The sequence below is a fragment of the Panthera tigris genome, chromosome C2 (genome assembly GCF_018350195.1).
Source record: "Panthera tigris isolate Pti1 chromosome C2, P.tigris_Pti1_mat1.1, whole genome shotgun sequence".
Classification (NCBI taxonomy): domain Eukaryota; kingdom Metazoa; phylum Chordata; class Mammalia; order Carnivora; family Felidae; genus Panthera; species Panthera tigris.
Window position 1 is genome coordinate 109,153,281 of NC_056668.1, and position 17,126 is coordinate 109,170,406.

Here is a 17,126-nt window from a genome sequence, read left to right on the forward strand (position 1 = left end):
CCATTAAGGATTCCATTTTCCAAGGGGAACACTAAACAAAATTCCCATCCAGTCCCTCATGAATATTAGACCCATGAAAAATTATGCTAGAGTTGTTTCACATGGTTGAGGTAAAGAAAATGGAGAATGAGAGATTTCCTGAGATTGGGAAAACTGGTAGTTTCCCATAATGGTGTGGTCTTATGTGGCTCACCCTAGCTGCCATCTTGGGAGTCACTGGACTGGGAGGTCCATGCCTGTGGGAGTTAGATACCAAATGCCATGCGTGTGAATGCAATAGTTTTGCATTCTGTGCCCAGCCCATGATTAGTGGAGATTACATTTAAGAAAGACATCTTTGAGCATTCCCAGAGCACAGCACAAAGCAAGGCATCAGCAAAAGTAACAATGGCAGTTATGAGTCAGTCATTCCTTTTGTTTTCTGGCATTAGGTAACCTAAGAATTCTTATTGGTTCCAACCAAAGCAGGAAAAAAAAAAGTACCAACTGATACTTTTCTTCCCATTTGTTCTAAAGTGTATGTCTAAAGCAATAGCCTAAAGCAATACCATACTACTTCATGCTGAAGAAGTCAGGAAAACATGGTAATTTTAAATTTATAACTAAGATTCTGCTTAGGATCAACAAACACGAGGTGAAGGAAAATAATAGAATTTATCAGGAAATAGAGATCACACTACCTCTGTCTCTGGGGTTTTCATAAGGATTGTATGAAATATGGAATATCATATTACTTTCCTATTGCTGCCATAACAAATTGCCACAAAGTTGGAGTCTTAATTAGCACAAATTTATAATTCTGTGGCACAGACTTTTGATAAGATCCTCACTAGGTTAAAATTTAGGGTGTGGCAAGGTGTATTCCTTTCTGGAGGCTCTAAGGGAGAATCCATTTCCTTTTCCAGCTCTAGATGCTGCCTACATTCCATTACACAGAGCTCATCCAGATAACCTAGGATAATGTCCCCATTTTAAGGTCAGCTGATTAGCAACCTTAATTTCCCTTGGCCATGTAGTTTAACATATTCACAGGTTTTAGGGATTAGGATGTGGACATCTATGAGGGTCACATTCTGCAGACCATAAATGTGAATTGCCTGGCCCAATATCCAGCAAATGCTAAGCAACAAATAAACACTAGTTCTCTTTTCCACTTAGTCTCTTAATAAATACCCCAGGTTTCGGTGGTATTAAACCACTTTAGGGGCATCTGGGAAGCTCAGTCAGTTAAGCCTCTAACTCTTGGCTTCAGCTCAGGTTGTGATCTCACAGCTCATGAGTTCGAGCTGTGCATCGGGCTCTGTGCTGACAGTGCAGAGCCTGCTTGGGATTCTCTTTCTCTCCCTCTCTCTCCACGACACCCACCCCCCACCCCCCATGCATGCTCTCTCTCTCTCACTCTTAAAATAAATAAATAAAAACTTAAAAAAAAACCACTTTATTGGTTTAATAAGTAAATACCATGTTTAAATAATTAAGTACCACTTATTTATGGTATTATTCTGGCTTAAACAACAGAAATTTATTTCTCACAGTTCTGGAGGCTGGGAAGCCCAAGATCAAGGTGCCAGCAGATTTGTTCTCTGGTGAGAGCACCCTTCCTGGCTTCTATATAGCCTCTTTGTCCACACATGCTTTTCTTCTGAGGAAAGAAAGGATAAGCTCTCTGGTATCTTTTCTTATAAGGACACTAATCCTATCAGATTAGAGCCCCAACTCCATGAACTCATTTAATTTCTTTCCTTAGAGGCACCATCTCCAAACAGCTACACTGGGGGTTAGAGCTTCAACATATAAACTTTGAGGAGACACATTCAATTCATAACACTTTCTCACCTAACAACCCACACTATCTCCTTCAAATTTTGCCGCGACCATCCCCAATATGCCTACTCAATCTTACCTACTGAAAAATTCACATACTTGTCATATAGGTATGCCCAATGAATTTCAATACATTTATTGGAACTATTCAATAGTTTTAATCATATTTGCTATGGACTACCAAAATGTGTCTCCGTCCGCTCTCTCTGTGCTTTTAACTCATGTAGTCAACCACTTTCTAGACATCTGTATTTGTATGTTTCATAGGCTCCTCAAACTCCACATGTATTATTTAGACACATTAACTCAACCCTCCCTCAAGTCCAAAAAAAAATCCTCCTCATCTAGTGTTCTTCATCCCAAGATATGGTACCTTCTTATTTGGTAGTCATTCAAATCGTAAACTCAGGGGTTATCTGACCACTTCCTCTAATTATCCATATCAAGTGAATCAGCAAATCTGACATATATATCTCCAAATAACTCTTGATCCCAGTCCTTCCCATGTTCCATCTTGCCTCCACTAAACCACAGCCTGTTAACTAGCCTCTCTATATTCACTTTTGCCTCCTCCATTCCTTTCTATTCAAAACAGCCCAAAATAATCAGTCTCCTACCTAAAGTTTACTGTTGTTCTCTACAGTGGTATATAAGTTCCTCCATGCTTATGCTCCTTTCTACCTCTTTGGTCTTCTCCAACAGTCTTTAAATTTCAGTGTAGAGTTTTCTCAGTCTCCAATATTTCTCAGTCTCCAATTTTATCATTTCCCCTCATACACATTGTTTCCTCCACCTGGAATAATCTCTCCCCTTCCTCATTAGTCTGGCTAAAGTCTATTTATCTCAAAAGTCACTGCTTAACCTCTAGTGCTTTAAAAAGGACTTACCTGACTCCAAAATTAAGTTATTGTGCAGTAACATCTATGGCTGTTGGGAAGAAAAATCTTTTCCTTTACTCTCTTAGGTTTATTTCTGAGAGGCCTGCAAATTAAAATGACAAAAGACAGATTAACAAGGAAAGAGACAAATTTAATCACATACCCATGGGACTTCATACAAAAATGTGTTTCAACAGATGGGTAGAACAGATGGCTTATACACCATCTTAATAGGAGAAGAGGAGGAGGAGAAAGGCACTCATGGGAAAATACTTCTAGGAAGGAAAAATGGGCTCTTACGAAATAGATGAGATATATAACAGTTTTGTGGCAATGCCTGCTTAGCCTGTTTAACATTGGAATGCTGACTTCTAGTCTCCAGTGATAAGTCCATCTTGTCAGTTCCTCTCCCAGGGGAAGGGGTTTATGACAATTGAGTTCTTTTGAATCCTTCTGGGAGGCTCTGCTTTTAGGAAGTTCCAAGATTTCAGGAATTGAATGCCTCTGCTCAAAGTAATTTTTATGCCACAGAGGTGTATTCTGGACCCCTTCAAAGCATACAGCATTTTCCTTTCTTACCTCACTGCACAACCATTTCTTTTGCCTTTATCTTCTCAAGACGGTAAGCAAATGAAAGATGGTGCCACACTTGTCGTGTTCAGTGAGTATCCCTAGCACCTTTAAATCAGTGAAAATATGTAAATGAACTGGATGTCCCCTAGTGAACCTAGTGTCCCCTGCACCCTATTGGATAAAGGCAGTAAATAATGACAATCCTTTAAGAAAGGCAGGGGCAGTTTTATATTTATGTATTTCAAACTGGTGTCAAGCTGTTTTCAAGATGTAGCTACCAAAAAACCCAAAATATGAACTCATTTCATTTCTTTCAAGACTTTCAGGAGAAAACGCATCGATCCACAGGTTCTTTTACTGTGTCAACAGATGTTTACTATCCACGGCCTAATTGGACGCAAATTCCGGATTTAATCATGGGAAATAAGAAAGTAAAAAGTAAAACCTATTTCCTCACATGTTTGGTGTAGGTAAGGAAACCCGCGAGCCTTTTGCTCCCTCTCCTTCCAGAGGTACAAAAATAGAGGACTGCGGGCACACCAAAGAAGACTTCACCTGAGCCAACTTCCTGAAAACAGATGTCGTCCTCCCTGACGTCACCGGAAACAGCTACTTGTGACGCTCCAATAGCCCTCCCTCTCGCGCTGGGCGCCGGAAGCAAAACGGAAGTGGACGTGCACTAGCTTCCGGGCCCGGACGCCATTTCTAGCGGTTGCAGGTTCTCACGAGTTGTAGTCTGCTGGGACAATGAGCTATGACTACCATCATAGCTGGGGCCGCGATGGCGGGCCCCGCAGCTCCGGCGGGGGCCACGGGGGAAGCTATGGAGGGGGCCATGGAGGGGGCCATGGAGGGAACCGAGGCTCTGGAGGCGGGGGCGGCGGCGGCGGCGGCGGAGGAGGAGGTGGTCGAGGCGGCCGAGGCCGACATCCCGGGCACCTGAAAGGCCGCGAAATTGGCTTGTGGTACGCGAAGAAACAGGGTCAGAAGAACAAGGAAGCGGAGAGGCAGGAGGTAAATCTGAAACTCGATAGTGGAGAGGGATGAGGCAGGACAGGCTTTTTCCCTTCCGCCGCCCCTAACCTTTTCGTTTTTTGTTCCTTGACTCATGCATGTGCTGTGTGAAATGAAAATCAAGTGTGCAAAGGTATTATGCTACAACTTCCGGTAGCGGATATTATGTAGTTTAACATTAGCCATGCTCATCTGACTTGGAGCAGTTAGGATTTGTGCAGGCTGGATGTATATTTTGCTTTAAGGACGTGAGAACTGTGAACAAAACAAATGTTAAGTTCACGTCCTATCCGAAGTTAACTTCATTGGGGTATCACTGTGTTAGTATCCCTGGCCACCCTTTCCCTTAGGAAAATTTTGGTCATTTATTTAAGTTCTTTGCCCAAAGAGTTCGAAAATAGCGGTCTTCTTGATTCATACAAGTTTGCGCGGAATAAAAGCTGTCAAGTACTATTTTGAATGTAGATCGCTCAGAAGAATAGCCTAGCTTTCATATTTAGCATTAAAAAATAGCCACAAACCCAGGTTTTCTGTTTTTATGTTGGGCTGGGGAGGTTTCTGATGAGTAGCAGCTCCTCTTTGAGAAGGAAACGTGGGATCCTAGAAATAGGAGACGTTTCAAGAGATTAGTCTCTTAGCGTTGGTGATCGCCCGGCCCTTTCGGTTTGTAGCTTGAAGATCTGTAGTAAGGAAAGCATTAAAGTTCGCTGAGTGGCTTATTTTAGTTTAGTTTTTTTTGTTTGTTTGTTTGTTTGTTTGTTTTTAATTAAACAGAAGCTTTCTTACTATAAGCCTGAGAACAACTTTTTAGTAACTTCATTAAAAGCACCTTTCATGTTAGGTACTGAATGTATGTAATTAAGTTCTCATTTAGGCTTCTGCTTTTAAATTATTCCATTTCTTTATTTTTCTTTTATCCGTGTCATTTTCATCAAAATGATTTTTTGGCACTATCCATTTATCTTCACACCTTATCACCTTCTCTTTAAAAAATATATATATACGTACATGTTTGTCAGCCCAAAATTAACTTGTTCATTGAGAAGACTTTTTTTTTTAAATGAAGGGGAGCACATCTAAGTCATCTTGACATTGCAAGGATAATTGGCTGATTGCTATAAAAGGATGTGCACAGTAACTAGAAAAGTTACTCTTTATCAAGTTTTATTTAGCTCACATTGTGGCTGTTGCCCTGGGGAATCTAAAGAAATATGATACTGAGAAATATGATATTGGTTGGGAAAATATGCGAACAGATGAAAAAATTAATCAGGAAAAATTGCTCATTATTTCCACCTGAAGCTAGTTGTGTTATGGATCATTCTGAATGGAATTCTGGATTTCTACCCCTTCCCAAACCTTCATTTTAGTAAATGTTACTACCATTTATTCACTTGCAACTCCCAAACAGGATTTATCTTTAATATTTCTCTTTGATTTCAGCAAATCTGCCTGCTCTTTTTATAATATATCCCAAATCCAACGACTTGTCTCCACAGCAGTTACCATAGATCAAGCCACTATTTTGTTCAGTGTTCTTGGCCTCCTAACTAGTCTTCTGGCTCCCACCCTTGCTCTCCACTGAGTCTGTCCTTTGTAGAACCACTCACAGTACTTTCAAAAGCAAAAAGTAGATTGCCTCATTCTCTAGCTCACAATTTGGGATTGGAAGCCAGGTCACATCTGTCTGAGTTGAATATATTTCAGTTGCATTCTAACATGTTTTACAGGAATCTTGGCAATATAGCTTCAATATACTACTAGGTTTCCCTCTGTGTACTTAACTCTCTGAGCCCATGTTCCCAATCTGATGTAATTGTAGCTTTTGTAAATATACTTCTATTTTTGCTTTGTATTACGATTCTTCTACCATTCTCTCTAAAATGCATCTCCGTCTTCTCTATCTCAATAGGACCATTTTTCAATGATCCAATGATTGGCTCATCCTACCTTTTTTTTTTTTTTTTTTTTTTTTTTTTGACCACCTTCAGCCATATATGATTGCTTCCCAATTTCCCTAACTTTTAATTTTTAGGTAATCCCTATGTTTACAAAGTTACCACATTCTAGCAATGTGCTCTTTTTCTTTCAATTCTCATTTTTTTAAATTAATGATTGATATGTTTGAGACACTATCTTAAGCACTGTATTAATAGGGTGTAGGCCCTACCTTAAAGAAATTGTGGTGTAAGGGGCTGTTACAGGGATAGTTTACAATGTTAAAATATTAAAAGGAGAATGTGGATTATCATCTAACTCAGACTAGGAAGATTGTAGATTTTCCAGAGGAAATAACTCTTAATGTGAAACTTGGAAGATAGCGAAGTGTGTATGTTTGGAATTGGGGGATTTGGAAAGGGATTCTCAGGCAGAGGCAGCAGCACGTGCCACAACTTAGAGGTCAAGAGGAACATGTTCAAGGAACTGAAAGAATAAGAGCATGGGTGTTGGAGTGTGGTGAGATGAAGGCAGAGCAGTGGCTTTCAAACGTGTTGACAGTTTCCCACAGGAAGAAATACATGTTAATTTGCAGCCTAGTGTACAGGTATGTATAACTGAACAAAAAGTTTCATAAAATGATAATTATCCGTACATTGCTCTGAGTGTGGTGTTGGTATCTTTTTTGCTCTTTTTTTTTAATTGATACTGATAATGATTCTTTAATATAATTTTATAAGCAACAATCTGAAAAGCCTGGTACTAGAAAAATAAGCAGCGCCTTGAAATTCATTGACTTTCCCCTAGGAACTCCTGTAAGCCATTAAAGCACTTGAAACAAAATAAATTATTGAGTATGTGTTTAAATTCATTTTCATACCAGTATAGAGAATGAACTGAAAAGAGGCAGTTCTGGGACAGGGAGACCAGTTAAGTAGCCTTTGCAGTAATTAAGGTGAGAAATGATAGCTTAAATTAGGACATGAAGATGGATGGAAGAAAGTGGACAGATTAAAGCAATTTAGGAGATTCAAAAGTGATTTTATCTGGGAGGGAAGGGTAAGCAAGTATGTATTAATAAATGGCATGTGTATGACTATATAAGAAACAGGCTTGATGGAGGAAGATAGACTCAGCTTAAGGACCCTGAGTTTGATGTTGTAGGGCATAAAAGTGAGGATTTCAGGGAGGTAGGAGGCCCTGTGGATCTGATGCCTAGAGAAATCTAGATTGGCAGTTCGTGGTCCTATGGATAGTGAACGGAGAAGACAAGTGGGTGCAGGCCTAAATTCTATAGATCATTGTTTTTCAGACTTGAAAGTCTTGGCACCTTTTTAAAATGTGGGACGAGGGTGGAGTGAGAGATTCTATTTTCCTGACAGAGTCCCAAATGGTGTCAGTGTTGCTAGTTTGGAGATCACTAGGGTTCAGTGTAGAGTAAAAAAATTTAAGGGTTGCAGTAAGAGAAGTTTCATAGATTCTTATCTAGGAAGGAACAGCCAGAGAAGAGGAAAATAAGGTGGATGTTGTTTTGGAATCCAGGAGCAGTGGTGAAGGCAGCAAAGGGTGTATGAAAAAAAGGAAAGTAATCAAATAGTGGCAAATGCTACAGAGATGTCAAGTAAGGTAAGAACTCAGAATGTCTATTGGATTTAGCAACAAGGTCCTTGGCAACTTTAATGAGAGCCCTTTCTGTGGAGTGGTGGAGGTAAAAGCCAGATTGCAGGGGACTGACTAGTGAAGGAGAGGTGAAGAAATGGAGAACTTTTCAATCAGTTTTACTGTGAAGAGGAGAAAGAAAAATAGGGCAGTATCTGATAGGGTTGGGTGGATTCAAAAGAGGATTTTGTGTTGTAGAAGAGATTTGGGAGGCCTAGGTGGCTCAGTCTATTAAGTGACCAACTCTGATTTCCTCTCAGATCATGATCTCATGGCTCCTGAGACCCAGTCCGGCTCCAAACAGACAGTGTGGAGCCTGCTTGGGATTCTCTCCCTCCCTCTCTTGTCTGCCCCCACTCCTGATGTGCACACACTCTTTCTCTGTCTCACAAAATAAATAAACGTTTTTTCTTTTTAAGGTAAAGAAATTTGACTCTATTCCTGTTCATGTACTGATGGTAGGGAGTCAGTGGAGAGGAAAAGTTTATCAGGTAGATTAAATTATGCTGCAGTAGTAAACAGCCTCCAAATCATAGGGAGCTATAACAACAAAGGTTGTTTTTCTACTCAAATTACTGGACCATTGGGAGTTAGGTTGAGAGTTCTCCTTATGAGAATGGTTCACAGAGCTCCACCCATCTGAAAAGTAGCTGGTTTTGGTGGCAGCTGGAGGGAATACAGTAAAGTGCCCTGATTCTTAAGAGACTCCTGTTTACATTTCTCTGGCCAGTAAGTCACATGGTCATGCTTACGTCATGGGTGGGAAAATGTACTTCCACCATATACCTGGAAAGAGGCAAACCAGAATATTGATCAGTAGGCTAATGACTACCAGAGAGAGATTTAGGAAAGGAATGTAAATCTCAATAGAAGGATTAGCCCTGAGGAGGTGAAAGGAATTGGACTGCAGAGTTTAGTGGAGAGATCAACCTTAAGCAGGAAAATGGCCTCCCAATTCCATTAACAGGAAGGAAGAGAACAAAGGATAGATTCTGATACAGGTGGACTTGGGTTCAGTGGCAATCAGTTGAGGACTTTTCCATTTGTTTTTGTTTTCTTTGTGAAATGTTGAGGGTGAACAGGAAGGTGGTAATGGTTTAAAATAGTTGCACACAATTAGAAGCTAATAAACGTAGACAATTTGCTGGATATCACTGTGGATCTTCTTTGCCAGGAATTTATGACTAAAAGCAAGGATATTTGAGGTTGTCCAAAAAAGGGGAAAACAATAAAAAAAATTAAATGCCATGATAAAATAAAATAGTCATGACACCCAAAACATGATTGAGATTCTCCATGCTTGAGGGGCGAGGTAGAGTGAAGGGTGATACCACTGGTAGAAGATTAGGAGGAGGTAACCTACCAAAAAAAAAGGTTAGATCCGTGTTTGGAATTTTGGCACTCCTAAAATCTCCACTGCCCATAGCCTCTGGAGCCTCATTGTGGGAGAACCTTGTGAAAAACAATTTATAGGAGGTATAAGTTGTGTTTTTATTAAAAAGTATAAATTATTGGGCGCACCTGAGTGGCTCAGTCAGTTAAACGTCCCACTTTGGCTCAGGTCATTATCTCACAGTTGATGGGTTTGAGTCCTGCATCAGGCTCTGCCCTGAATGACTCAGAGGATGGAGCCTGCTTTGGATTCTGTCTCTCCCTCTTTCTCTATCCCTTCCCCCGCTTGTACTTTGTCTCTCTCTCAAAAATAGGTAAACATTAAAAAAAAAAAAAAAAGTATAAATTATGTTTTCAGGGGCTTTTCATTTTTCAGTCATCCTGCCTTCTTTGTGAATATCTAAAACTCATACAGCAAGGTGAGAAGAACTTTTGTTCTGCTAGTAGAGATAAAAAAAAAAACTTCAAAATATAAGGTTTTGTTTGGTTGAAGAAATGTTATTCTGTGACTTTCAATTGGAAATAAATCATTCTTCAGAGAAGAAGTGCTTAATCTGTCCCATTTTGAAAGTGAGCAGAAGAAACAGTGCCTTTGGGTGGTTGAGGTGTTGGGAAAAATTAAGGAAACTTTGCTTGATAATGACTTTATGTCTTGGGGTTCCTTCCTAGAGTAGTCTTTAATCATTAAAATGTCCTGTAGTTTCTAACTGCCAAGAAAAAACTCGATGACCATTTCATGTAGGTATACAAAGCAATAAATGTTAACATGTGCTGAGGACATTACAGAATTCAAAGTATAGGGCAGAAATGTTCCAATAATGAAACTCTGTGTTGGGTGTTCCCAAGACCACTCAGGTTCTGTAATTTACTAGAAGGAATTGCAGAACTCTGAAGAGCTGACATATGCAATGTTTTGGGGTTTTTTACAGCAGATCTTTACAGATTAAAGTCATCACAGGTAAAAAAGATGCATAGAGCAGTCTAGGAGAAACCAGGTACAAGCTCCTAGTCTTGGTGGAGACTACACACCCTATACTATGAAGAGATACATTAGTCTGATATATAAACCATTTTAACGAGATTTTCATGCTGTATAGTTAAAAAAAAAATGATGGGCTTTAGTACCTGTCAATAAACAGATTTTGCTCTAACCTGTGCTTCCTTATGGCTTTCCTATCAGCCAGAGTTTGGACTTGTTAATTGTATAAGCATAATGATTGTTTTAGTAAACTTTTCAGTTAAGTTGCAGAAGTCTTCTGGAATTTCCCAGAGATCTGCTTGTATTCTTTTTGTGTATTTCTTTAAAGAGAAAAATGGATTTAACACAAAAGTCATGCACACTCATTGCAAAAAATAGATTCAGCCATCATTCTTTTGGCAAACTTCTCTGCAGCATCTACTGTGTGTCAGAAATACATCTGGGGGCGCCTGGGTGGCTCAGTGAGTTAAGTGTCCGACTTTGGCTCAGGTTATGATCTCACGGTTCGTGGGTTTGAGCCCCGTCTTGGGCTCTGTGCTAACAGGTCAGAGTCTGGAGTCTGCTTTGGATTCTGTCTCCCCTCCCCTGCTAGTGCTCTGTTTCTCTGTCTCTCAGAAGTGAATAAACATTTAAAAAAATATAATAATAGTACAGCTGGAAGACATACTGCAAAAATGTAGAATATAAAGTGAATAATCTATTTCAGTATTAATAATAATGAAAATAAGATTGTGCTGCATATATTTTCTACGACTGTTTTTTTTTTTTTTTTTTTTTTTTCCATTTAATATCTTGGTCGTCTTTCCTGTCTGCACACTTGAGGAAAAATCTACCCTCTCTTAACTACTCTGTTTAAATTCAACTAGTTACAATGTACAATTATAAAAGAACAGTTGTAAAAGTTCTTGTTCTTACTGTGTACAGTGTAATTCCTATCCTGTCTGGTATTGTTTGTTTAATTCTCTTCTGAAGCAGCTACATCATCACCATATTGGAGCATCATCTTCATGAATGTTGATCAATTTTATTTATTTCCTCTGAGCTCAGCCTTCTTCCTAATGTATTCATCTTTTTACTGTAAGAACTTTAAAGTGCTCATTGCCACCAAATATTATTTCCAGTTTTCAATTAGCTTTTTTTTTAAACCAAACATTTGTGTTTTAGTAACTTTAATTGTGAGTATCTTTGAAAATTTCAGACAGAAAAATTTATAATAATCAGTATGTGAGAGGGTAGAAGAAAAAGGAACCGAAGTTTTAGTAAGGGATGTAAATGTACTTTCTTTGCCAGTTATATTGCAGCTAATTTTATAGGTATATATAGCAGAAAAAGGATATATACAAAAATATTAACATTAGGTCTATGAAGTGAAATTGGACTAGAGCACCTGGTAGGGCAATTTTAAGTTTCATATGAATGTTGGATATATATATCTGCTCTTTTGTTTTAGTTATCAAATGATTTTGTACATGCTTTCTAGTGTTGATAAGGATACTGTTTGCTTTGCACAAAATAGAGAGCTGTAGTACACATGGATGAACGTCGAGAAGAACAAATTGTGCAGCTGCTGCATTCAGTCCAAGCTAAGAATGATAAAGATTCAGAAGCACAGATATCCTGGTTTGCTCCTGAAGATCACGGGTAAAGCAAAACACATTCTTTTAAAGAATGGACTGAGTAACACTTCTTTCATAGCATTGGCTAGGGGGAAAAAAAGATAATAAAAATAACCTCTTTAGACTCTTCAATAAGTGAAATTTAACCTTGAAGTAAGCCTTTTTCTTATATAGACTGACTCTATTTGGTGGTAGATTGAAAAAAATCCAGATGGCACATTCATTCCACAGAAAGCTAAATGGTAGGAATAGTCTATTTGGATATGTGATCATTATTAAGTTATTGTTCATTGTTTTCCTTTTCACCATCTTTGTATTTCCAAAATTCTGGGAGAAATCTGTAAGAAGTTAAATTGTTGCTATTTTAGGATGATTACAGGGGCTGTACCATTTAGAGGAAAAATTAAGAGAGGTTTTTCTGGGACTGTATAATGTAGCATCCCATTTATAAGCACTCAGAAATGGTGGCAGGAAGAAAATAGAAGTTGTGAAATGAAGCTTAGACAAATCAGAAAAATACGGTAAGTCATTGCAATGGAGGGATGACTTATGTGAATTTTAATTTTTTTAGCTACACAAGGAATAACTTGTAATATCTATTTACACGGAGGAACACTTTGAATTCATTATAAAAATCTAAGTATTTTCCTAATTGAGCTAAGAAAGAATAATAGCTGGTGATTTTAAAATAAATAGCATATTGTTTTGTTTCAGGGCTCTAGCAGCTCTTCATTTAACCTTTTATCATTTTTTTATTTTGTCAAAATAGTTACGGGACTGAAGCTCCTGCTGAGAGCAAACCAAACTCAGAGAAAAAACTTGAGGACCAGGAAAAGAAATTGATAAATCAAGAAAAGAGGACATTTAGAATCAGGGACAAATATATTGACAGAGATTCTGAGTATCTCTTGCAAGAAAATGAACCTGATGTAACCTTAGACCAACAACTATTGGAAGATTTACAAAAGAAAAAAAGTGACCCTCGGTATATTGAAATGCAGGTAATGGAAAGAAGATGTGGAAAAAGTTTTTTGTCATTTCTTCTCACACTTGACAAAAATATATTTATGTTTAGAAGTAGCTACGTGGTATAGATCAGTGGTATTTCTATAGACTGTTCTCTGTGGGGATTCTTTCTCTTATACCAGAGAAAAGCATTGGGAGTGGAATTGCATATAACCTACAGCAGCTTACATAGTGAGGAGAAGAAATTAGTTTAACCTTTCTTGGACAGTTTTGTGAGATGTCGTAAGAGACAAGGTGGTTAGAATTGTAAGGTTTCTAGACCATTTAATCCAACTCCTTCCTTTTACAGATGATAAAATTAAATACCCCAAAGTTATGATGTGCATATGTTCACCAGCATTTTAAAGATAAGACTGTGACAACAGAAATTCTGAGTTTTTCAGTATGTTCTTTCTATGGTAGGCAAGATATTTTTAGGTCCCTTCCTGTTAAAACATAAAATTTACACTTTGTGGATATTGTAGAGATAGATATAATAAAATGTTCACGTGTATTTCTTTTAAGAGAAAATGAGGAAATTCTGAGGGCCGCATCTTTAATATGCAAATATGTATTACTCTTTGTGAGAAAGGCAGAATATCACCTGTCCCATAGGAAAGAAAGGATCCATTGACTGTCGTTGATCAGGTTGGATATCCTGATTAGAACAGTTGAGGTAAAGGGGCACCTGGACTGCTCAGTCGGTTAAGTGTCTGACTCTCGGTTTTAGCTCACTCATGATCTCAGTTTCATGAGTTTGAGCCCTGCATTGGGCACTGCACTGACAGCACAGAGCCTACTTGGGATTCTTTCTCTCCCACTTTCTCTGCCCCTCCCCTGCTCATGCTGTCTTTGTCCCTCTCAAAATAAATAAACTTAAAAAAATTAAAAAAAAAAAAAAAGTGGGGCACCAGGGTGGCTCAGTCAGTTAAGTGTCCAACTTCAGCTCAGGTCATGTCATGATCGCAGGTCTGTGAGTTTGAGCCCCGTGTCGGTCTCTGTGCTGAGAATTCAGAGCCTGGAACCTGCTTCAGATTCTGTGTCTCCCTCTCTGTCTGCCCCTCCCCTGCTCATGCTTTGTCTCTGTCTCTCAAAAATGAAAAAATTAAAAAAACAAAAAACAGTAAGGTTGTCCAGAGGGGAATTGTGTAATTTTTTGATGCCTATGTAGTGAAAATATGATTCCAGGACAGGAGACTTCAAGTTTAATCATTTCAGATTATTGTGGTTGAGAGCAGAGCTTCTTTTATAGCCTTAGAAAGAAGGAGATTTAGCTCCTATCTCTCTGCTTTGTTTGGAGGACAGACTCAAATATTAAAAATGTGTGAGTGATCCAGTAAGGAAGTTAGGAGAACAAATGTGTAAAACATCCTTCCTATTGGCTAGACACTTACAAACACTTCACATGTACTACATCATTTAAACCTCCCAACAACCCTGTGTAAGAAATTCTGCATATTTGTGATGGAGAGGGGGAAAAAATCTTAGGTTAAGTGACCTATCTACAGTTGCACAGCTAGTAACAGAATCCAGTCTAAAATTCAGATGTGTTGGGTGCCTGGGTGGCTCAGTTGGTTGAGCCCCTGACTCTTCTTTTCAGCTCAGGTCATGATCTCACAGTTGTGCCATCAAGCCCTAGGTTATGTGGAACCTGTTTGGGATTCTCTTGTCTCCCTCTCCTTTGCCCTTTCTCTGCTTGTGCTCTTGCTCTCTCAAAATAAATAAAATAAAAAATAAAATAAAAGTTAGATGTGCTTAAGAGCTCAACTTTTTAATCCTTTTTGGTAATATGCCATTGTTATAATTTATTTAATAAATATTAATTTTCCATTTTGTACATGTTTGTCATTGTGCTGTGTTTTCTGAAGACTAATAAGACATTTCCTGTCTTCAAGCAGCTTATAATCTTCATTGTCTCATTATCTCAGGGTTACAGCCAGAAATTAGGAAATAGAAGGGTTGTCTGTCTTGATAAAGAATATTGGGTTGTAATTGTCTTCAGCATTTACATATTTAGAAAGCAAATGTGGTTAATGCTAGTTTCAAATTTAATGGGAGAGCTTCTATATATTTATATATTGAGATGGTTACATTGAAGTACATGAAGTACTTCTAGAAATCATTAAATGGTTTTAAATAATGTATTATAATAAAAAATTACCAACAAAAGTGTGGCAACTTGTTTCAAATTGCTAGAATTCATTCAAGTCATCACATTGCCTTGTTTTTTATGGTACTGAGAATTACCTGACTGACCATAACCAAGCAGGCATATATAGCATAGTTAATAATGCTAATATATATATATATGTATACATATATAATGTTAATATATAAACAATGTGTTATATATATTATAATGCTAGTATATAATATATAGCGTATAGTTAGTAATGCTACCCTGTATATTTGAAAGTTGCTAAGAGCTTAAAAGTTCTTGTTATAAAGAAAAAAATTGTAAATATGTGTGATGATGGATGTTAACTAGACTTAACTGTGGTAATCATTTCATAGTACAAGAAGATACTGAATCATGTTATACACCTGAAACTATTATAATGTTGTATGTCAATTACATCACAATAAAAAAAATAGTGGGGGATTTTTTTTATTCTCCTATTTTGACAAATCAAGTAGGCAAAAGATGAGGGCAATATTTCAAGAAATAAAAATTTTTGAAAAATGGCGATAATATACTGGATTACCTGGGATGGTTCTAATTTTACTGCTTTTTTTTTTCTTTTCAATAAAGGAAGTTTATTAAAGCTATGGTTTGTTTTTTCATGTTATAATGTACCTAGGTCATTGTAAACCATAATACTCTTAAGTGTATGTCATTTTCATGTAGTGTAGGTTTTCGGAATTGCAAAGACATCATCAAATAAAAGATACAGGAGTTAATCATTTCTTCTTGGGTGTTTCAGTTGCAATTCACCAAAAATTAAGTAGCTTATATGTGTCAGAAACTGCTACTTTTTATACAAAGGTTTTTCATTCAGATTCCTTGCAACCTTGTGAGATACAACCTTTGAGGGATTCAGGATCCAAGTTTGTCTTAAGATCTTAGCTCTTAAATGGTAGGACCAGATTTTCTTCACATATTACTTGTTTTATGTATTTATTTTTTATTTTGTTTAATGTTTATTTAGTTTTGAGAGACACAGTGACAGAGTGAGAGCGGGGGAGGGGCAGAGAGAGAGAGGGAGACACAGAATCCAAAGCAGGCTCCAGGCTCTGGGCTATCAGCACAGAGTCCGACATGGGGCTTGAACCCACGAACTGTGAGATCATGACCTGAGCCGAAGCCGGACGCTTAACTGACTGAGCCACCCAGATACCCCACATGTTACTTGTTTTCAATTTTCTTTGATTCTCAAAGGCAAGTACCCAGAAGTAATTAATCTGTACCAGTGCCTTATGGATTAGTAAATGGTGGATTGATGGTTGGGAAAATGAATTGTGATAGCAAAACAAATCTAAAATGAATATATAAAACAAACAAAAGATGGTAAAAGTAATTTAGGGACTACAAGAATGCACATTAGATGACAGATCAGATTGCATTTTACTGCCACTTTAACTCAAAGAAAGTGTCTCCACTCTGTTGAATGTAATGGAATTCTCTTTTTCAGTGTTTTAAAAATAAAGGGGATTGTTAAGTTCATGAGTTCTTTTTTATAAAAATTCTTTTTTAAGTCTTGATACTTGACATAATCAATGAAGTAATAATATTTTGGGATTCTAGCATATTTATGATATGTTCTGATTACCATGATTGTAATTTGATTCTTTTGTGAAAATTAACAATTGTTTTTAATTTTCAGCATTTCAGGGAAAAGCTGCCTTCATATGGAATGCAAAAGGTAAAACAAATACTATATCCTTTAATTTGCAAAATACTTAAAATATAATTCTTTTAAGATCTATATCAAAAAATACAAACTAAAAAACTTTCCTCTGAAGGATATTATTGAAAGTTCATTTTATTCTTTTGAATTTTTGAAAGACCAAAAGAAAAAAATGGTCATGAAACCATTTTCCTGAACTTTTCTCATTTCTGTCTATAAATGAAATGTTTAGAACTTTAAGAAAAATAGAATTTTCACATGTAAGTTATCTTGGGTAAATACCCTTACTCCTAATTTGAGACCAAACATTTTAATTAAAATTGAGACACTACTGAAAATAGAGTACTTTAGTTAATTTATTATGCTTTATTACATAGTTACCTTATAGAAAGTAATACAG

The 17,126-nt window shown here is 37.4% G+C and overlaps 1 protein-coding gene and 1 long non-coding RNA gene across 3 annotated transcripts in view; one reads left to right on the top strand and one right to left on the bottom strand.

The window, feature by feature from the left end:
- Positions 1-1,510: 1,510 nt before the first annotated feature.
- On the bottom strand, positions 1,511-3,823 carry LOC122241956. 2 transcript variants are annotated; one of them, XR_006222057.1, is made up of 4 exons: positions 3,733-3,823; positions 3,282-3,380; positions 2,712-2,805; positions 1,511-1,642 (listed from the first exon to the last, which is right to left on the bottom strand). It is a non-coding gene; the product is annotated as an uncharacterized LOC122241956 (long non-coding RNA). The 2 variants fall into 2 exon arrangements; XR_006222056.1 differs by lacking the exon at positions 3,282-3,380 and having other exon boundaries at positions 3,733-3,817.
- Positions 3,514-17,126, top strand: part of DHX36 (DEAH-box helicase 36) — a 51,084-nt gene continuing 37,471 nt past the window's right edge. The window contains exons 1-4 of the mRNA XM_007086283.3: positions 3,514-4,289; positions 11,774-11,898; positions 12,643-12,874; positions 16,703-16,741. Of these exons, the coding sequence (XP_007086345.2) occupies positions 4,023-4,289; positions 11,774-11,898; positions 12,643-12,874; positions 16,703-16,741 (663 nt within the window). The 5' untranslated portion in view covers positions 3,514-4,022. The remainder of the gene's footprint in view (positions 4,290-11,773; positions 11,899-12,642; positions 12,875-16,702; positions 16,742-17,126) is intronic.